The sequence below is a fragment of the Scyliorhinus torazame genome, chromosome 3, assembly GCF_047496885.1.
Source record: "Scyliorhinus torazame isolate Kashiwa2021f chromosome 3, sScyTor2.1, whole genome shotgun sequence".
Classification (NCBI taxonomy): Eukaryota; Metazoa; Chordata; class Chondrichthyes; order Carcharhiniformes; family Scyliorhinidae; genus Scyliorhinus; species Scyliorhinus torazame.
In genome coordinates this window covers 223,375,746-223,398,092 of record NC_092709.1, presented here as the reverse complement: position 1 = coordinate 223,398,092, position 22,347 = coordinate 223,375,746, and the positions used below count along the sequence as shown (strand labels likewise).

At 46.3% G+C, this 22,347-nt stretch overlaps 1 protein-coding gene across 2 annotated transcripts in view; it reads right to left on the bottom strand.

Annotated features, from left to right (window-relative positions):
- trim23 (tripartite motif containing 23) overlaps positions 1–22,347 on the bottom strand; it is a 51,781-nt gene that overhangs the window by 7,198 nt on the left and 22,236 nt on the right. For both annotated transcript variants that reach the window (XM_072496929.1, XM_072496931.1), the window contains exons 6-9: positions 20,113–20,328; positions 14,681–14,815; positions 2,332–2,461; positions 1,744–1,854 (exon numbers count right to left, since the gene is read on the bottom strand). In XM_072496929.1, coding sequence (XP_072353030.1) covers positions 1,744–1,854; positions 2,332–2,461; positions 14,681–14,815; positions 20,113–20,328 — 592 coding nt within the window. The remainder of the gene's footprint in view (positions 1–1,743; positions 1,855–2,331; positions 2,462–14,680; positions 14,816–20,112; positions 20,329–22,347) is intronic.

Below are 22,347 nucleotides of genomic sequence, written 5' to 3'. Positions count from 1 at the left end.
GAATTACAAAAGGCTGGAATGCAGGTTGTTAGGATCCCAGGTGAAAACCCAACAATTTGCAATTTGTAAAACTAAGGAAAAGTGACTCCACCACAGGAGTGATAACACTGACCCATAGGTATCTTTTAAAACCAACTTTAATTTAAATACAGTATTAACCACATGAGCAACAAATAAATAGTTTTACAAATAACAGTTACAATAGTTCTTAAATAAAAGAGAAACCTTTAACTTACTCCCTACACCTGCCACTATATATCCCAATTAAACAAATCAATATAGTTCAAATACCACCTATAAATAAAGTTAATCCGGTTTACTTGCTTTTCTCTGTACAGAGCCCTTGGAGAGAACCTTTCAGGAGCAAACTGAAAGACACTTCTTGGCAGACAACAATCCTATGGCAAACAAACTACAGACAGACCTGGCTCCTCCCCTAATTACATAATCTCTACCTAAAGCATAATTCTGTCTCTTCCCACAAGGTGTCCCATGACCGCATCTGGATGACTGTGTACAGTATTGGTCCCCTAATTTAAGCAAGGATATAAATGTTTTGGAAGCAGTTCAGAGATGGTTGACTAGACTGGAATGGGAGAGCTGTCTTATGAGGCAAGATTGAACAGGCTCGGCTGGTATCCATTCATAGAATTTATAGTGCAGAGGAGGCCATTCGGCCCATCGAGTCTGCACCAGCCCTTGCAAAGAGCACCCTACTCAAGCCCGCATCTCTACCCTATCCCCGTAACCCCCACTTAACCTTTTTGGACACTAAGGGCAATTTAGCATAGCCAATCTACCTAACCTGCACATCTTTGGACTGTGGGAGGAAACAGGAGCACTCGGAGGAAACCCACTCAGGCACAGGGAGAACATGCAGACTCCGCACAGACAGTGACCCAAGCCAGGAATCGAATTTGAGACCCTGGAACTGTGAAGCAACAGTACTAACCACTGTGCTACCGTGCTGCCCCACTCGAGTTTAGAAGAATAAGAGGCAAGCTGATTGAAACATAAAATCCTGAGGGGTCTTGACAAGGTGTTATGTGGAAAAGATGTTTCCTCTTGTGGGAGAATATAGAACTAGTAGAACGAGGGGCCACTGTTTAAAAATAAGGGGTTGCCCATTTAAGACAGAGATGACCACAATTTGTTTTCTCTCTGAGGGTTGAGAGTCTTTGGAACTCTCGTCCACTAAAAATTATCTTTGAATATTTTTAAGAAAGAGGTACGTGTGGATTAGTGATTAATGTTTCAATTAAGGGGTGAAAGGTTATCAGGGGTACACGGAAATGTGAAGTTGGGATCACCATCAGATCAACCATGATCTTATTGAATGGCAGAACAGTCCTGAGGGGCTGAGTGGCCTACTCCTGCTCCTAATTTGTATGATCAAAGGCAGCTGTAAGCACAATGAATGGTTCACATCCTTCCTCTATCTTGATCGAAAATCTGGGCCCAAATTGTTGATTTCTTTTTTAATTTAAAGATTTTCATAGCAAAATCCAGCAAACAGAAAAATACCAATGCATAATTCATATACAGCAGCAAATATAATAATAATCGCTTATTGTCTCAAGTGGGCTTCAATGAAGTTACTGTGAAAAGACCCTAGTCAGGGAAAGAAAATTAGGAAGAGTATATCCAGTAACAAGCAGGACACACAGTACCTGCGTGCCACAACAGTATAACCTACATGGATATTAACTATCAAAGTGTCCACACAAATAGAAATCGCTTTACCTTGTGTGTTGAGGTAATAATGCTTCCAAAGTGGCCTCAGTTTATGCTTGCCTCCTACATCCCAAATAGTAAATTTTAAATTTTTGTATTCTACAGTTTCTACGTTAAAACCTGCAATGGAGGGGGAGAAAGTGTTAATTTTACCGTTTCATGAGATAAGATACAAATAAAGATAAAAATAAGAAGCCATCCTAAAACTAAAGTCATAAATTGAAACTCGGGCTTCAATTTGGAAGACACTGCATTGAAAAATAATAATTGAATGGGAGATGCATACAAAGACAGACAAAGAGGTGCTGGGAGAAAAAGAGAAAAGAGACACTGCTTATTCAACTGCTGTAGATGGCCAAAGCCAAATAGATAGCCAAACATTGAGAAACATTTGTCATTATTATTCTCAGCAGCTCTAATCTCAGCATTTTCAAAGATGGATCTTAAGAGTGCAGAGATACTTATAGAAATAATACAAATGAGTTTTCAACTGTATGAAAGTAAATATACCAATTAATTATTCTGAAAGATAGAGCATGTGAGCATTTACTGTTACTAACAAAGCAATAATGAGCACTAAGAACCAATGTAAATTACCTATAGTAGGAATAGGCTGCATAAATTCATCCTGCTTCAGTTTGAAGAGAATGGTTGTTTTGCCTGCTCCATCCAGTCCTATAGTGACTACACGTATCTCCATCTTGGGCCCAATATGGACACGGTTATCCTGTTGAGGAAAAATGTAATTTGAATTTATCTTCACTCCTTTGCAATAAATAAAAATTCAACTTCAAAATCAATTTGCCTTTTTGATAAGATTTTACACCACCCGATAGTTATATTGGGTCAAAGTTGATTTTAAAAGCGAAACAAATATTTGATTATACACCCATTTGATTATTTGCAATGTAATAATTCAGACTCTTATTTGTTACCAGAACAAAAAATGCTCTCAGTCAACATCTCTGGTAAGAATATGCAAGTTCATGTTACAAGTGTACACCCTTCATCAGCGCTGAAAAGTAATTATATACAAACAAGACAAAGAATAAAATGTTGGAAAAGGGTGAGGAGGGAAGAAAAAAAACCACACAAGTAGCATTTATTTTTTGTTTTGCTGCAGTCTGTGTGGTATGGGTACACCCACAGAGCTGTTGGGAAGGGAGTTTTGGTATTCAGGGCGGCACAGTGACAGTGGTTAGCAGTGCTGCCTCACAGCTCCAGGGACCCGGGATCAATTCCGGCCTCGGGTGACTGTGTGGAGTTTGCACTTTCTCCCTGTGTCTGTGTGGGTTTCCTCCGGGTTCCTCCCATGGTCTAAATATGTGCAGGTTATGTGCATTGGCCATGCTAAATTGCCCATTTTTAGAAAATATTTTATTGAGCCATTTATAATTTTAACCATTTTAAACATCAAATTTCAACATGAACAAAAACACAGCAATATAACCAACAAACCCCCCTCCCTGAGCACCGACCCCCAGCCAGCATGGCTTACATAAACAGTGCCACCTTGCCCAGCCCCCCCTCCGATGGTTCTCCTGCCCTCACTCGTCTCTCCCACGCCTCTTTCCCCCCCGCCCCCCCTCCCGCCCTGCTGACAGCTTAATTTTTTTCAAAGAAGTCGACTTGTGACAATAAGTGATTATCATTATTATTATTATAATAAACGGCTGCCATCTCCGAGGAAACCCCTGCAACGAACCCCTCAAGGCGAGTTTAATTTTCTCGCGTCTGAGAAACCCCGCCATGTCGCTAACCCATAGCCCTGACTACGGGGGCTCAGAGTCCCTCCATCCTAATAAGATCCGTCTCCGGGCCACCAGGGAGGCAAAGGCCAGGATGTCGGCCTCTCTCACCCACTGGGCACCCGGGTCTTCCGACACACCAAAGATTGCCACTTCTGGACTCGGCACCATCCTCACTTTAAGACCTCTGACATGACGTCAGCAAACCCCTGCCAGAAACCCCTCAGCCTTGGACATGCCCATAACATATGGACATGGTTCGCAGGATTCCCCGCACAGCGTCCACACCGATCCTCCACCCCATGCCCACACCTATCATCCATCCCTCCAAATTCCCCTTAAGCGCTCAAAAGGTTAGGTGGGGTTACTGGGTTTGGGTGGTGGCGTGGACTTAAATAAGGTGCTCTTTCCAAGGGCCGGTGCAGACATGATGGGCCGAATGGCCTCCTTATGCACTGTAAATTCTATGATTCTGACTCTGTGATAGAGAAGAAAGTGATATAGTTGCAAATCTGGATGATGTGCGACTTAGAGGGGAACTTGCAGGCATGGTGCTTCCATGCATCTGCTGACCTTGCTCCAGGTGGTATAGTTCATGGATTTTGACGACATAACCAAAGACCCCTCCCACCCGGCTTATTCTCTCTTCCAACCTCTTCCATCGGGGCAGGAGATACAAAATGCTGAGAACACACAAACAGATTCAAAAACAACTTCTTTCCCACTGTTACCAGACTCCTGAATGACCATCTTGTGGACTGAACTGATCTCTCCACGCATCCTATCTACTGGGTAGTACTATACTCCTGTATGCTTCACCCGATACCTATGTCTATGTATTGACATTGTGTATCTATCGTATGTCCTATATTTTTTCATGTATGGAACGATCTGTCTGGACTGTACGCAGAACAATACGTTTTTCACTGTACCTCGGTACACGTGACAATAAACCCAAATCCAATCCAAATCCAAATCCCACCGGTTCGTCTGGCTCTGGTTACCTCACCATACAGAGCATTCTTGGTTATGCGACCGTTTTCCATCTTGCAGATGTGTCTGAGCTAAAGAAGCTGCTTGTGTTTGAGAAGTGCTCTCAAATTTGGGAGCTTGGTCTGAGAGGGCAGCCACATTCATGGTTTTGTCCTGCCAGAATATACCCATAATGTGCCGTAGACAGCAAAGACAAACATTGTTCAGCTTCTTTTCCTGATAGATTTAACTTGTCCATATTTCACAGCCATACAACCAGTTACTGAGAACACAGGCCTTATAAACCATCAGCTTGGCCCCAAGGGCAAGCTTGATGTTACCCCATGCATCTTTCATGAATCAGTCAAAGATTTTCCTATGTGTGCATCAAATTCTGCATGAAGGGACACACTGTCTGTCACCGTGGACCTGAGGTAGCAGAATCTGCCAACTACTTTCAATGGGGTGTTACTTAGTGCGAGTAAAGGCAGAGATGCAACACTTTGTTCCATGGCCACAGTTTTCTTGACACTTTTGTCAAGAACAAGTTACAAGCATGAAAGACAGACTTGTAGCTATGTTTCTGTGTGGGTGACTAGCGCAGCGCCAATGTAGGTTTCCTCCGGGTTTCCTCCGGGTGCTCCAGTTTCCTCCCACAAGTCCCGAAAGACGTGCTGTTAGGTAATTTGGACATTCTGAATTCTCCCTCAGTGTACCTGAACAGGTTTCGGAATGTGACGACTAGGGGCTTTTCACAGTAACTTCATTGCAGTGTTAATGTAAGCCGACTTGTGACAATAAAGATTATTATAATAAATTTTCTATTCATACACACTGCAGTGAAATGAAATGAAAATCGCTTATTGTCACAAGTAGGCTTCAATGAAGTTACTGTGAAAAGCCCCTAGTCGCCACATTGTGGCGCCTGTTCGGGGAGGCTGGTACGGGAATTGAACCGTGCTGCTTGGTCTGCTTTAAAAGCCAGCGATTTAGCCCAGTGTGCTAAACCAGCCCCTAAAAAATGAAGTTACTGTGAAAAGCCCCTAGTTGCCACATTCCAGCGCCTGTTCGGGGAGGCTGGGAGGGGAATTGAACCGTGCTGCTGGCCTGCTTGGTCTGCTTAAAAGCCAGGGATATAGCCCAGTGTGCTAAACCAGTGGTCATGGTCATAGACAGATGAATCTGTGGCAGGTAGACTGTCTATGGTGAGGTCATGTAGATTTTTCCAGTTGGTTCTCGAGTCACCTGCTTTGCACGCCTAGCCTCAATTTTCTGCTTCAAGACCTGGTCAACTCAGCCAGCTGGGAGGGAAGTATGGGCTGGAGCAGGGGGAAATATTTAGATACATGCAGGTTCGAGACGTTGCCAGAAAGGAGGTACAGAGCTTCCCGGTAAAGCCGGCCTCCACATTGCTGGAGGAGGTGCTGACAACAGGGGGACTGGAGAAGGGGGTAGCGTCGACGGTTTACGGGGCTATTTTGGAAGAGGAGAAGGCACCGCTGAAAGTGATCAAGGCAAAATGGGAGGAAAAGTTGGGCGGGGTTATCAGGAGGGGTTCTGGTGTGAGGTGCTCCGGAGAGTGAACGCCTCCACCTCATGCCTGAGGTTGGGGCTGATACAGCTGCAAGTGGTATACAGAGCACACCTCACAAGGGCGAGGATGAGCCAGCTCTTTGGGGGGAAGGGGGGGTGGGGGGGGGGGGGCCGCAAACCATGTTCATATGTTTTGGTCCTGTCCAAAGTTGGAGGATTACTGGAAGGAGGTTTTTAGGGTAATCTCTAAAGTGGTGCACATGAAACGGGACCCGGGCCCCCGGGGAGGCCATATTCGGGGTGTCGGACCAGCCGGGGTTGGAAACGGGTGCGGAGGCAGATGTAGCCTTCGCCTCGTTGATCGCTCGAAGGCGGATCCTATTGGGATGGAGATCAACCTCTCCACCCTGTGCCCTGGCGTGGCAGGGGGGACCTGCTGGAATTCTTGACTCTTGAGAAGGTCAAATCTGAACTGAGGGGAAGGATGGAGGGGTTCTACAATTCATGGGCGATATTCATTGTGCAATTTCGAGAATTGGATTACATCACACATTAGTGGTGGGGGTTGGGAGAGTTGGGGGGAGGGGAACTGTGTGTTAATGGTGACTATGGGTGATTCCTGATTCCTTTTTGTTATTTGTTTATGTTAACATGCGGGCTAATGTTTGGGGGTTTGTCGGAGGATGGGAGTGTTGTTATTGATGTGGGGATTGACATTGCATTCGGTACTGATTGTTGTTTATTTTTGGGTGTAAATGTGGGAGAAAATGTAAAAGGAGAATAAAAATATTTCTTTATAAACTCAGCCAGTAGTGCAGATTTGGCGAAGGACAGTGACTTTTCCACCAGAGTACACTCTATGTGTATCTTGCTACCAAGAATTAGTACTTCATTTATACAGCCGAGTAAGGGCAGTACGTGGCAATCAGAAGATTCCTTGCCCATGTTTAATCTGACACCATAGGACTTTATTGGGTCCAGAGTCAATGTTTACCAGTTACAATAAGTCTGGTGAGTCTGTCCTGCTGGTGGCACATAAAGGATTCTGGCTGAAAGTAAGATGCTGCGAGGCTAATCTGTGGGTCAGCTCTTCAAAGTTTGTATAAGTCCACAAAAGTTAGCAAAGAGGAGTTTGCAGGGTCAACATGACTGTGCCATGTCCAAATCTAAACCGGGGTGGTTCATTCGGTTTTATTCTTAATGTATTTTTTTGTAGTTTTGATAAAACTATATAGTATGTTCAGCCATGAAAAAGTCAACTACATTGAGTTGGATGTGGAATAATTTAAGGGTCACACTGGCCAAGGACCGCAGGTCTCATTCGCTAAGGGAATAGTGAATCAAATAGATTCATGCCAGTCCAAGGACTTCATACTAGCTCATTTCAAATGTATTTAATTAACTGAATACAAATTTGCAAATTTGTCATGGTAGGATTTGAATTCTCATCTCTGCATTATTGGTCCATATGCTACCATTTCCATAGGACAGCACGGTGATGTTGTGGTTAGTACTGCTGCCTCACAGCACTAAAGACCCGGGTTTGACCCTGGCCCCGGGTCACTGTCCGTATGGAGTTTGCATATTCTCCCCGTGTCTGCATCGGTCTCACCCCCATTACCCAAAAGATGTGCAGGATAGGTGGATTGTCCACACTAAATTGCCCCTTTTTAAAATGATACCATTTCCGACATGTAAAATCTAACCGCTCATTGTGTGAGTAAATGTAGTCAATTGGCACACAGCAAGGTGTCACAACAATAATGGTGAATAATCACGGCATTGCTACAAAGAGATTACGAGTGAGGAAGAATCTTGATCAGAACAAAGGAGAAGAGCTTCCTCCTCTTCAAACAATACTCTGAAATCTTTTATGCCCACTTACACAGAAAAATAGGGCTTCTATCTCACTTGAAGGATGATACCTCTGACAATACAATACCTCATACTGCATACAAATGTCAGGTTAGTTCTGTGTTCAATACCTGATGTGGGATTTAACTTGAAACTGTCTGGCTCAAGAGGTAAAAAATGCTACTGAGCTGATTTGAGATGGGGGCGCATCCGCTTCTAGATCAATTAAACAAATGTAATTTGGCTATGATGTTTTAACAATACGGCATTAAAAATTAACCTTCGACTTCCGGTTGCGGCAGGGATGAGCTAGCCGCACATTTCGGCGGCTCAAGCTCCGACGGAACTTCGGGCTCTTTTAAGAGCCCCAACGGGGACTTGGACGGCCGTAAAACCCGGTGCGAGGGAAGGGAGTCCCCCCGAAAGACGGAGGAAAAAACCGGCGCCGGCGGCTGCAGCCTGAAGAATCTGCAGCCAGAAGATCAGAGAGAGTGGAACAAAATGGCGGCGGAGAAACCACAGGTGACATGGGGGCCTGAGCAGGACGAGGTGGTGAGACGGTGCGTGGACCTGCTGAAGAAGGAGGTAATGACCCCGTTGTTACAGGCAATTGAGGGGCTTAAGGAGACTTTAAACACCCAGGAGACGGAACTTCGCGTGGTGAAGCAGAAGGTGTCAGGTATTGAGGACGAGGTCCTAGGCCTGGCGGTCAAGACTCAGACGCACGAGGCACTTCATAAAAAGTGTGCTGACAGGATTGAGGCCCTTGAAAATGGAGCGCGAAGGAAGAACCTTAGGGTACTAGGTCTCCCGGAGGGTGTGGAAGGAGTGGACTGTGGAGCGTACGCAAGAAAGATGCTGAGCTCACTGATGGGTGCTGAGGCCCCTGCGGGCCCCATGGAGGTGGAGTGGGCAAATCGGATCCCGGCGAGAAGACCAAAAGCGGGAGAACCACCGAGGGCGATAATCGTGCGATTCTACCGCCTTAAGGACAGAGAAGAGGTCCTGAGATGGGCCAAAAAGGTGCGGAGCAGCAGATGGGAGAATGCGGTGGTAAGGATCTACCAGGATTGGAGTGCGGAGGTGGCGAGAAGGAGGGAGAGCTTCAACCGAGCCAAAGAGGTTTTGCACAAAAGGAAGGTGAAGTTTGGGATGCTGCAGCCGGCAAGACTATGGGTCACGCATCAGGAGAGACATTATTATTTCAAGACGGCGGAGGAAGCATGGTCCTTCATCAATGAAGAGAAACTGGACCGGAACTGAGGGACTGATGCTGCAGGGAACTGTTATTGTTGTTATTATTGTTTTTGTTAAAGGGATGGTGAAAGTTAAGCGAGAAGTAAACAGGGAAGGGGGGGGACACTGGGGAAATGTGGGCGCCGGTGAGGGGGGAGAGGCGGGACATAGTCAGAGAATGGGGAAGGAGAGGGGGAGGGGAAAGGGAGCTGCGCCATAAGAGGCGGGACAGGTAAAGGGATGTTCCCGTGCCAGAAAGAATAAGGCGGGAAAACAGGCGCAAGGCGGATGGGAGTTCCCTCACACCGGGGGGGCCGAGGAGCGAGCAGGAGTAGCCGGGGTCAGTTGAAGTCAGCTGACTTACGGAAGTGATATGGGGGGAGCAATCAAGCTAGATAGGGATCTAGCGGGGGGGGGGGGGGGGGAGAAAGGGAGGGGACAACTGGGTTGCTGCTGCGGAAATCCAAAAGGAAATGGCTAAAGAGGTGGTCGGGGGTGGAATGCGACACTGGGGGAGCGAGCGGGAGCGCGGAGGCGGGATATGGGACTGGCCTAGAGAAGGTAATGGCTAGTCGACACGGGAGGGGGGCAGGTAGCCCCCCAGTGAGGCTGATCACGTGGAACGTGAGAGGCCTGAATGGGCCGATAAAAAGGGCCCGAGCGCTCGCGCATTTGAAAGGATTAAGGGCAGACGTGGTTATGCTCCAAGAGACGCACCTAAAGGTGGCGGACCAAGTTAGGCTAAGGAAAGGATGGGTGAGACAGGTGTTCCACTCAGGACTGGACGCAAAGAACAGAGGGGTGGCCATTTTGGTGGGGAAACGGGTAGCATTTGAAGCAAAGAACAACGTAGCAGATAGTGGAGGTAGATATATAATGGTGAGTGGTAGGCTGGAGGGGATGGAGGTCGTGTTGGTTAATGTGTATGCCCCAAATTGGGACGATGCGGGGTTCATGAGATGGATGCTGGGGCGTATTCCGGACCTGGAGGCAGGAAATTTGATTTTAGGAGGGGACTTCAATACGGTGCTGGACCCGGGGCTAGATAGATCCAGCTCAAGGACTGGAAGAAGGCCGGCAGCGGCCAAGGTACTTAAGGGGTTTATGGACCAAATGGGGGGAGTGGATCCATGGCGATTTCTTAGACCCAGGGCTAGGGACTATTCCTTCTTCTCCCACGTCCATAAAGTGTACTCCCGGATAGATTTTTTTGTTCTAGGAAGGTCGTTGATCTCTAGGGTGGAAGAAGCTGAATACTCAGCCATAGCGGTTTCGGATCATGCCCCACATTGGGTTGACCTGGAAGTAGGAGAGGACAGGGAGCAGAGAACACTCTGGCGATTAGATGTGGGACTGATGGCGGATGAGGGAGTGTGTGCAAGAGTGAGGGGGTGTATCGAGAGATACCTGGAGGTCAATGACGACGGCGAGGTCCCTGTGGGAGTGGTCTGGGAAGCACTAAAAGCGGTGGTCAGAGGAGAGCTGATTTCTATTGGGGCCCACAAAAGGAAAACAGAGGCCAAGGAAAGGGATAGATTACTGGGGGAGATTTTAAGGGTGGACAGGGAATTTGCAGAGACCCCTGAGGAGGAGCTGTACAGGGAGAGGAGACGACTCCAGATGGAGTTTGACCTTCTGACCACCAGAAAGGCGGAGGTACTGTGGAGGAAGGCACAGGGGAGGAGGTATGAATATGGGGAAAAGGCTAGTCGCCTGTTGGCGCACCAACTGCGAAAGAGGGCAGCAGCGAGGGAGATAGGAGGAATTAGGGATGAAAGGGGAGACACCATGCGAAGGGCAGGAAAGATAAATGAGGTGTTTAAGACCTTTTATGAAGAACTGTGTAGGTCTCAGCCCCCAGAGGGAGAGGAGGGGATGCGGCAGTTCCTGGATCAGTTGAGGTTCCCGAAAGTGGAGGAGCAGGCGGTGGCAGGCCTGGGGGCGCGGATTGAGGTGGACGAGGTTATTAAGGGACTGGGAAGCATGCAAGCAGGGAAGGCCCCGGGGCCAGACGGGTTCCCGGTGGAATTCTACAGAAAATATGTGGACTTGTTGGCCCCGTTGTTGGCGAGGACGTTCAATGAGGCCAGGGAAGGGGGGACACTACCCCCGACAATGTCGGAGGCGACGATATCGCTAATTTTGAAGAGGGACAAAGATCCGATGCAGTGTGGGTCCTATAGACCTATTTCACTATTGAACGTGGACGCCAAACTGCTAGCAAAGGTGCTGGCATCGAGGATAGAGGATTGTGTCCCAGGGGTGGGGCACGAAGAACAGACAGGGTTCGTAAAAGGGAGACAATTGAATGTTAACGTGCGACGGCTATTAGGGGTGATAATGATGCCCTCAGTGGAGGGGGGAGGCAGAGATAGTGGCGGCAATGGACGCAGAGAAGGCATTTGATAGGGTGGAGTGGGAGTATTTATGGGAAGTGTTAAGGAGGTTTGGGTTTGGGAATGGATTTATTCGCTGGGTTAGACTACTTTATGGGGCACCAACGGCAAGCGTAGTTACAGGTCGACATAGATCGGAGTATTTCCGATTACATAGGGGAACAAGACAGGGATGCCCGCTGTCTCCATTGTTGTTTGCGCTGGCAATTGAACCTCTGGCCATGGCGCTGAGAGACTCCAGGAAATGGAGAGGGGTGACTAGAGGGGGAGAAGAAAACCGAGTCTCGTTATACGCGGATGACCTATTGCTATACGTGTCGGACCCAGCGGGGGGGATGATAGAGGTTATGCGAATCTTGAGGAGGTTCGGGGAATTTTCGGGGTATAGGTTAAACATGGGGAAGAGTGAATTATATGTGATACATTCAGGGGACCAGAGTAGAGAGATAGAAGGCTTACCGCTAAGGAAAGTGGAAAGAAACTTCCGATACTTGGGGATTCAGATCGCTAGGAGCTGGGGAACCTTGCACAGGCTTAATCTGACACGGCTGGTAGAACAAATGGAGGAGGACTTTAGGAGGTGGGACATGCAGCCTTTATCGCTGGCGGGCAGGGTGCAGGCAATTAAGATGATGGTCCTCCCGAGGTTCTTATTTGTATTTCAATGTCTCCCTATTTTAATCACCAGGACCTTTTTTAATAAAATAGATAGGAGCATTACGAGCTTTGTGTGGGCAGGGAAAGTTCCGAGAGTAAGGAGGGGGTTCCTGCAGCGCAGTAGGGACAGAGGAGGACTGGCACTACCGAACTTGGGAGATTATTATTGGGCCGCCAATGTGGCAATGATATGTAGATGGATGATGGAGGGTGAGGGAGCGGCGTGGAAAAGGCTGGAGAGAAGGTCCTGTAAAGGGACGAGTCTAGAGGCGCTGGTGACGGCGCCGCTACCGTTCTCACTGAAAAAGTACACCACGAACCCGGTGGTGGCGGCAACACTGAACATATGGGGACAGTGGAGGCGACAGAGAGGGGTGCGGGGAGCCCTGGTGGGGTCCCCTATCAGGAACAACCATAGGTTCGCCCCAGGAAGAATGGATGGAGGATTTCAGAGCTGGTACCAGTTGGGAATTAGGAAGGTGGGAGATTTATTCATAGATGGGACTTTTGCGAGCTTGGGAGCACTGGAGGAAAAGTATAAGTTACCCCAGGGGAATTTCTTGAGATATATGCAGGTGAGGGCGTTTACTAGACAACAGGTGAGGGAATTTCTGCGGCTCCCGACACAGGGGATACAGGACAGGGTGCTTTCAGGGGTGTGGGTCGGAGAGGGCAAGGTGTCAGAGATTTATAGAGAGATGAGGGAAGAGGGGGAGGATTCGGTGGGCGAACTAAAAAGAAAGTGGGAAGAAGAATTAGGGGAGGAGATAGAGGAGGGTATGTGGGCTGATGCCCTAAGCAGGGTAAATTCCTCTTCCTCATGCGCCAGGCTTAGCCTGATTCAATTTAAGGTGCTACATAGAGCACACATAACGGGGGCAAGATTGAACAGGTTCTTTGGAGTGGAGGACAAATGTGGGAGGTGTGGCGGGAGCCCGGCAAACCATGCACATATGTTTTGGGCGTGCCCGGCACTGGAAGGGTATTGGAAAGGAGTGACGGGAGTGATTTCGCAGGTGGTGAAGGCCCGGGTCAAACCAGGCTGGGGGGTTAGCTCTATTTGGAGTTGCGGAAGAGCCGGGAGTGCAGGAGGCGAAAGAGGCCGATGTCGTGGCCTTTGCGTCCCTCGTAGCCCGGCGCAGGATCCTACTCATGTGGAAGGAGGCGAAACCCCCCGGACTGGAGGCCTGGGTAAAAGATATGGCGGGGTTTATTAAACTGGAGCAGATAAAGTTTGCCCTGAGGGGATCGGCTCAAGGGTTCACCAGGCGGTGGCAGCCATTTCTCGACTACCTAGGGGAACGTTAGAGGGAAGACGGATGACCAGCAGCAGCAACCCGGGGGGGGGGGGGGGGAAGGCAGTTGAGTATAGGGCAATAGAGTACGAGGTTTTGTTACTTGTATATTATTACTATTGTTAAAAAGTTAAAAAATTTCTGTTTTGTTACTGTTATCGTTTCGCTTGTTTTGTAAGCGGGAAAAATGTTGCTCAGGGAAAAAAATTTCAAAATATATATATTTTTTTTTTAAAAGTTAACCTTCGATCAAAGCCTTTTATTTCCAAGACTAGGTGGTCTCTTTTGAAAATAAGATTTTTCTTAAACTCCCCATGTTTAATTGTTCTAAAATAGATTTATACCCCCTCACTTCTTTAATATCTCACTTCTTAATTCCGAACGCCTCTACATTATGTATTCTTCTTTTTTTTATTAATATAAATTTAGAGTACCCAGTTCTTTTTTTTCCCCAATTAAGGGGCAATTTAGCGTGGCCAATTCACCTACCAGGCACATCTTTGGGTTGTGGAGGCAAGACCCACACAGACACGGGAAGAATGTGCAAATTCCACACGGGCAGTGACCCAGGGCCAGGATCGAACCCGGATCCTTCGTGCCGTGATGCAGCTGTGCTAACCATTGTGGCACCATGCCATCCTGTTATGTACTGTTTATACAAAATTGCCTTTGTCCATTTTTGGCTTTTTTCTTTTTAATTCAACCTTTCATTTTAATGCTTTATCAATTTTATTTTGTCTTGTTTCTTTTTTCTATTGTCCAAATTTTCTCTACTTTTCCTGTGCGTGGCCCATTTTTGCACTCTGCTGTCCCTTTAAAATTGCCATAGCCGACATCTTGACAGGATCACTTTCTGTGCTCGGCCCAATTGTCCCCCGAGCAGAAAGTTCTGGGCTGCTGTGTGGCAGTGCACTGCATAATTTAGTGGGAACATTGGTCCCAATGTTGTAACCGGGCCCAGTTTGAGTTACTCATAATCGTTGATTATTTTTATTGTGCTTTAAAGGATAAAGAAGCATTCATTCCACATTCATATTGCTTGTTCTATTTGAAGATGGTTAACTGGGATAAGCAAATTAAGTATTTTCGTTATACTTTCTTCAACTGATTTGTCAGGCCAAAGAATTGTGTTTGCAGTAGTGTGCCAAACAAAATTGACAACTTTTGCTTGGCAATCAATACAACTAGATGAAAAGAAGATAAAGCACATTAAGCCTCAAAGGAACCACTGAATGATCAGGAGAAGGTACTGCACCTTTGTGAAGGTGACAGGGATACTAGCATCCAGCTGAATGTGATCAGCGAGTTCTGTAAACTGTTGTTGTTGTTTTTGTAACGTTTCCAGCAAACGGGTTATCTCCTGTTTGGCCATCACCACACGACAGTCATCCTAGCCAGGAAAAAAAAACATCAAACACACTGAGCTCAATTACCAGTGCAAAGACCGCATTTCATTATACTTAAAAGTAGATGAAGCATTGTGGTGCAGCATAACTTTGTAAAACATCAGTAAAGCTGTGTGTTGATGCAGGATTAACTAATGAGAAAAACCAAAAGATAAACAATACGCAAAACAGAATCTTTTGTTCGGATTTATTACACACTCAAAACAGATCATTACTTTGTTTTTAGATACGGGCTTATGTTCTGATTTTACGAAACTTCCTGTTTTTAATTCAATGATGCAACTAAGCTTGATGCATATTAACTTTGAGTGAACTTCCATTTATACAGCACATTATCACGTCATCAAGATGTTCAAAGGCACTTTCTTTTTTTTAATAAACATTTTATGGAGGTATTTATGGTTTTACAACAACAAAAGAAAAATAAGAAATGTACATGAATTTATAAACATAGTGCAAAAGCAGTCTTCCCCCCTTACCAGGTCCCACCTCTATTAACCCCCTACTCAAAAGCCGTCTTCCTCCCTTACCAGGTCCCACCTTTATTAACCCCCTACTCTAAGCTAAGCTAAGCACCCCCCCCTGCTGACGATTAATTTTCCGCAAAGAAGTCGACGAACGGCTGCCACCTCCAGGCAAACCCTAACAGTGACTCTCGCAAGGTGAACTTGATTTTCTCCAAACAGAAAAAGCTAGCCAGGTCTCCGACTTCGGGGGCTTTGAGTCACTCCAAGCTAATAATATCTGTCTCCGGGTTACCAGGGAAGCAAAGGCCAGAACGTCTGCCTCTTTCTCCTGCTGGATTCCAGGATCTTCCGACACCCCGAAAATCGCCACCTCTGGACTCGGAGCCACCCTTGTTTTTAACACTGTGGACATGACATCTGCAAACCCCTGCCAAAATCCCCTAAGCTTTGGGCATGTTCAGAACATGTGGACATGGTTCGCTGGCCCTCCTGCACACCTATCTTCTACACCAAAGAACCTGTTCATCCCGGCCACTGTCATGTGAGCCCGGTGAACAACCTTAAACTGCATCAGGCTGAGCCTGGCACATGTTGTGGACGCGTTGACTCTACTCAACGCATCCGCCCAGAGACCATCCTCTATTTCTCCGCCCAGCTCCTCTTCCCTCTTGCGCTTCAGCTCCTCCGTCTACATCCCCTCTGACCCCATAAGTTCCTTGTAGATGTCAGAGACTCTCCTTTCTCCCACCCACACTCTGGAAACTACCCTATCCTGTATCCCCCTTGGTTGTAGGAGCGAGAAGGTTGAAACCTGCCTACGTAGGAAGTCCCGCACCTGCAGGTACCTAAATATGTTTCCCCTCGCCAATCAAATTTCTCCTCCAGCTCCCTCAGGTAAGGAAAGCTCCCCTCGATAAACATATCCCCCATCCTCTCAATCCCTGTTCTCTGCCATCTCCAAAACCCCCCCATCCATCGTTCCCGGGGCAAACCGGTGATTATTAGATTGGAGACCACGCCGATGCTCCCTCCGCTCCCACATGTCTCCTCCATTGCCCCCAGCCTCCCCGAACAGGCGCCGGAATGTGGCGACTACGGGCTTTTCACAGTAACTTAATTTGAAGCCTACTTGTGACAATAAGCGATTTTCATTTCATTTAATTTCAGACTCTCAGGGCCGCCACCACCACAGGGCTGGTGGAGTACCGTGCCAGCGGGAACGGCAGAGGCGCCGTTGTTAACGCCTCCAAGCTGGTGCCCTTGCATGAAGCCGCCTCCATACGCTCCCATGCCGACCCTCCCCCACCACCCACTTTCTGATCATGGCTATATTCGCCGCCCAATAGTAATTACTGAAGTTCGGCAGCGCCAGCCCGCCCTCTCCTCGGCTCCGCTCAAGCATCCCCTTTTTTTACTCGTGGGGTCTTGCCCACCTGTACAACGCCAGTGATTACTTTGTTGACCCGTTTAAAAAAGGACCGCGGAATAAAGATGGGGAGACATTGAAACATGAACAGGAATTTCGGGAGGACCGTCATCTTCACCGTCTGCACCCTCCCAGCTAGTGGCAACGAGAACGCATCCCGCCTCCTAAAATCGTCCTTCATTTGGTCTACTAGTCGGGCCAGATTTAGTTTGTGCAGCCGTTCCCATTCCCGTGCCACTTGGATGCCTAGGTACCGAAAGCTTCCCCCTACCACTCGAAACGGCAGTTCCCCCAATCGCCTCTGATGTCCCCTCGCCTGGACCACAAACATCTCACTTTTCCCCATATTTAGTTTATACCCCGAAAAACGGCCAAATTCCCCCAGAATCCTCATGATTTCTTCCATCCCCTCTGCTGGGTCCGATACATACAGGAGCAGGTCGTCTGTGTAAAGGGAGACTCTGTGTTCCACTCCCCCTCGGACTAGCCCTTTCCAGCCCCTTGCGACTCTCAGTGCGATTGCCAGCGGCTCTGTGGCTGACGCGAACAACAGTGGGGAGACGAAAGCACTTTCAAACCAATGGTTTACCTTTTGAAAAGCAGTCACTGTTGTTATGGAGTTATTTTGTATAACACGGTTTTGCAAATAGCGAGTAAGATGAAAAGCCAGACAAAATATTTTGGTGAGGTTGGTTGACACAGCATCTTTTACATACATGGCAACAGATAGATGGGGCCTCAGTTTAATGACTCATCCAAAAGATGGCACATCTGACAGTGCAGCACTCCCTCACTGTCGCAATGAAATGAAAGCCTCGAGTATGTGCTCAACTTTTAGAGTGGGCTAGAATCCACAAGCTTCTGACTCACAGGAGGGATTCCCAAAAAAGGTGAAGGTTTGAAATTATAATCCTTGATAAACTGAATTTCCAATCTATGCCACTTTGGAGGTCTGCCAGGATGTAAATATACCAAAATGTAGAAAGCAAGAAACAAGAGCATAGATCAAGCAGGTTTATAACAGCATTAAAATCAGACTTCCAAGTCATCCATCCATTCTCTTGGCTACAAATGTTGTGTGGTGTTACAATTGGGGTTTATAAGATTATGTTGTCTTCGGACCGCGTCTTTATATTTGAAGTCAAATGAAGGAGATCATGCAACCTATTCTGAAGTCTGCCCGACAGTAAGTCTGGTTTGATTGTTAGAGATCAAAGGAAGACTTAGTTTGTTTTACTGGGACGAAAAAGCAAGATATTTGCTCTTGCAGATAATGGCATCAGCCTGTGTGCTGCCAACAGTGGAGACTGATTCTCCAAGTCCCAGAAAAGTGTTATCTATTTAGTTCCAAGATGAGAGAGTTGGGCTCTCGAGGATTGATAATTAGCATTTCTGCCTAGATAGAAGGCCCATGTGACTCACATTGCCATGGGGAAGAATGCAGAGGAAGCCACTGTAAAGATCAAGTTGCAGGCTTTCCTAGAATATCAGTGAATGTCACAAATAGTGTTTTGAGCCTGCCTGGATCCAATAGAGAGGGAGCAGCTAGAGGCCAAATACATTCTTATGGTTCACCATGCAGGATTGAGAGTAGAAGCTGTCACTCAGACTGAAAATACCAAATGCACAGGAAGTTTAAATAAGGCTAGGAGAGACTCCTAGCTTGGCCCAGAGGGTCTCTGGGAAAAGAAAATTGCACTGTGAGAGACAGCTCTAAGATTGCAAGTTATCAGGCTGCAAACAGAAAAGAATATAGGAGCTACGATTCACGTTGAATTGATTCTGAGAAAATTGAATGTCCACATAAAGGACAGTGTAAAATAATGAAATGAAAATCACTTGTCACTTTCAAATGAAGTGAAAGGCCCCTAGTCGCCACATTCCAGCGCCTGTCCGGGGCGGCTGGTAGGGGAATTGAACCGTGCTGCTGGCCTGCCTTGGTCTGCTTTCAAAGCCAGCGATTTAGCCCCGTGTTAAACCAGCCCCTATATACCTTTAAGCCAAATATACCGTTAGAAGTTTATTTCTTCGGTTCGGCGAAGAATAAGAAGTGGTGTATTCCGTTCTGTAGTTTAAAGTATAAGTTGCTTAAAAAGATAGTTTTAGTTAATATTGTTTTTAAGTCACATTAGAATAAACGTCTTAAAATGTGAAATCTTACCATTTCATTCTTTCAACTCTTATGAAAAGAAATTTGAACTTCCAGTTATCGGTCTCTATGGAGATCGTAACAACAGGAAAGCAAACTTTGGATACAGAGGCTACACTCTCAAATGTACTTCTCACTGGTATTTTCAAATCCATGCCTTTAGCTCCAATGAAAAACATTACAAGTGCCTACAGTTCAAAAGGACATTATTTGGCTGTGAAGTGTTTTGGGACATCCCTACATTGCAGAAGGAAGCCCATCGAGTCTGCACTGACCCTCCAAAAGAGCATTCTACCTCGGTCCACTCCCTCGTCCTATCCCCGGAAACATTCAACCTAAACTGCAAATTTCTGAATACTAAAGGGAAATGTATCATGGCCAATCCACCCAACCTGCACATCTTTGGGCTGTGGGAGGAAACCAGAGCACCCAGAAGAAACCCCCACAGACACAGGGAGAACGTGCAAACTCCACACAGTCACCCAAGGCTGTAATTAAACCCATGTCCCTGTGCTCTGAGGCAGCAGAGCTAACCGCTGTGCCACCGTGTTGTGAAAGGTGTTATATAAATGCAAGCCTTTCTTTCTATTAGAAATTTACTTCACTTTTCTTGTTTCTTTTTCATTAATTACATTATATTGATTTAAAATGAAAGAAATATCTACCACATTTTACAATTAATAGAGTCACCAAGAGTTTTGAAAATTACTGTTGTGAAAAAGGCAGTTACCAATTTTAATATTCGGTCTTAAAATTAAATTTGCATTCAACCAGAGCTGCAGATGGTCCATTTCTAGAATTATCCATTCATACAATTCACTGAATTTCAGTACAGCTGAAATAGGTGTTCCATTATTACTATTTAATCATTCTCCCCGCTTCAATCTCATGCCTTCATTTTTCATTGGCCATGCCCAATCTTGATTACCTGAACTGCTTCAGCAAGTTGAGAAATCAGAAGGGTATCTATGTAGTGGGGGGAGGGGGGGGGGGGGGGGGGGGCGGGGGCGGTTTCCCCTATTGCATTTGAAAAAATGCTGGAGAGCCAATCTCAAGATACGATTTTTAAAATGTACGATTCTTCCTCTACGAGAACTGCGAGATTATAATCTTTGAGCCATACAAATGTGGGCAAGAGATATGGGTTTTACTACCGGTTTAACGATCTTACTATGTCTTGAATAAGGGTTACATATTAACAGTGAGAACAAAATGCTGTTTCATGGACTCAACACCTACCTGCTGTAATGTTTTTTCACAGTGGAGACAAGCTGTTGAAACCTGAGACAGTAGAATTGTCATATCCTCTTGTTGTTGTCTCAGCCATATCAATTTCTCCCGTACGTGAGCGTCAACTACACTCAGTGCCATTTCCTCCTGCCGAAAGAGGGTTTCATGCAGTTCTGCAAAATATGCACGAACACAGGAACGTGCATTCTCAGCACTGCCCGGAACCTATCAGAGGGGCAAATAAGAATTAATATGGACCATATTCATATCAGGGGTATTGTAGGCTCTAAGGTGGCTTTATCAAGATAGATGTTATTTAGTACTCCCAGCTAACAAAAGTAATATGGACTTGAAACGTTAACTCGGTTTCTCTCTCCATAGGTGCTGCAGACATCACAGAATAATAGTGAAGAAGAGGCCCTTCGGCCCATTGGTCTGCACCGCGCATGAAATATACCTGACCTGCCTACCTAATCCCATTTGCCAGCACTTGGCCCATAGCCTTGAATGTTATGACATGCCAAGTACTCATCAAGTACGTTTTAAAGAATGTGAAGCAACACGCCTTTATAACCCTCCCAGGCAATGAATTCCAGACCGTCACCACCTTCTGTATAAAAGAGCTTTTTCTCAAATCCCCCCTAAATTTCCTGCGATCTTGTGTCTCCTTATTATGACCCTTCAACTGAGGAGATCAACTGCTCCCTACTAACCCTGTCCCATGCCCCTCATAATCTTGTACACCTTGATCAGGTCGGCCCTCAATCTTCTCTGCTCAAGCAAAAACAGCCCAAGCCTATCCAACCCCTCTTCATATCTTAAATGTTCCATCCCAGGCAACATTCTGGTGAATCGCCTCTGCATCCCCTCCAGTGCAATCACATCCTTTCAATTGGACACTGTACTCCAGCTGTGGCCTCACCAAAGTTCTATACAACTCCAAAATGACCTCCCTGCTTTTGTAACCTATACCTTGATTGATAAAAACAAGTGTCCCACATGCTTTTTTCACCATCCTATTAAACTGCCCTTCTGCCTTCAGGGATCTATGGACAAACATGCCTCGGTCCCTTTGTTCCTCAGAACTTCCCAGTGTCATGCCATTCATTGAATACTTCCGAATCACATTACTCCTTCCAAAGTATATCACCTCACACTTCTCAGGGTTAAATTCGATCTGCCACTTTTCTGCCCATTTGACCATCCTATCTATATCTTCCTGTATCCCAAGACACTCAACCTCACTGTTAACCACCCGGCCAATCTTTGTGCCATCCACAAATTTACTGATCTTACCCCCCACATAGTCATCTAAGTCATTTTTATGACTGACAAACAAAAGGGGACCCAGCACAAATCCCTGTGGTATGCCACTGGACACTGGCTTCTAGTCACTGAAGCATGGTCTGTCATAAGAACTAGGAGCAGGAGAAGGCCATCTGGCCCCTCAAGCCTGCTCCACCATTCAATAAGATCATGGCTGATCTTTTGTGGACTCAGCTCCACTTTCCGGCCCGAACGCCATAACCCTTAATCCCTTTATTCTTCAAAAAACTATCTTTCTTTATCTTAAAAACATTTAATGAAGGAGCCTCAACTGCTTCACTGGGGAAGGAATTCTATAGATTCACAACCCTTTGGGTGAAGAAATTCCTCCCAAGATCAGTCCTAAATTACTTCCCCTTATTTAGAGGCTATGCCACCTAGTTCTGCTTTCACCCGCCAGTGGAAACAACCTGCCCGCATCTATCCTATCTATTCCCTTCATAATTTTATATGTTTCTATAAGGTCCCCCCGCATCCTTCTAAATTCCAACGAGTACAGTCCCAGTCTACTCAACCTCTCCTTGTAATCCAAACCCTTGAGCTCTGAGATTAACCTAGTGAATCTCCTCTGCACACCCTCCATCACCAATACGTCCTTTCTCAGGTAAGGAGACCAAAACTGAACACAATACTCCAAGTGTGGCCTCACTGACACCTTATACAATTGCAGCATAACCTCAAACTCAGTCTTAAACTCCATCCCTCTAGCAATGAAGGACAAAACTCCATTTGCTTTCTTAATCACCTGTTGCACCTGGAAACCAACTTTTGGCGACTCATGCACTAGCACACCCAGGTCTCTCTGCACAGCAGCATATTTTAATATTTTATCATTTAAATAATCATCTCTTTTGCTGTTATTCCTACCAAAATGGATAACCTCACATTTGTCAACATTGTATTCCATCTGCCAGACCC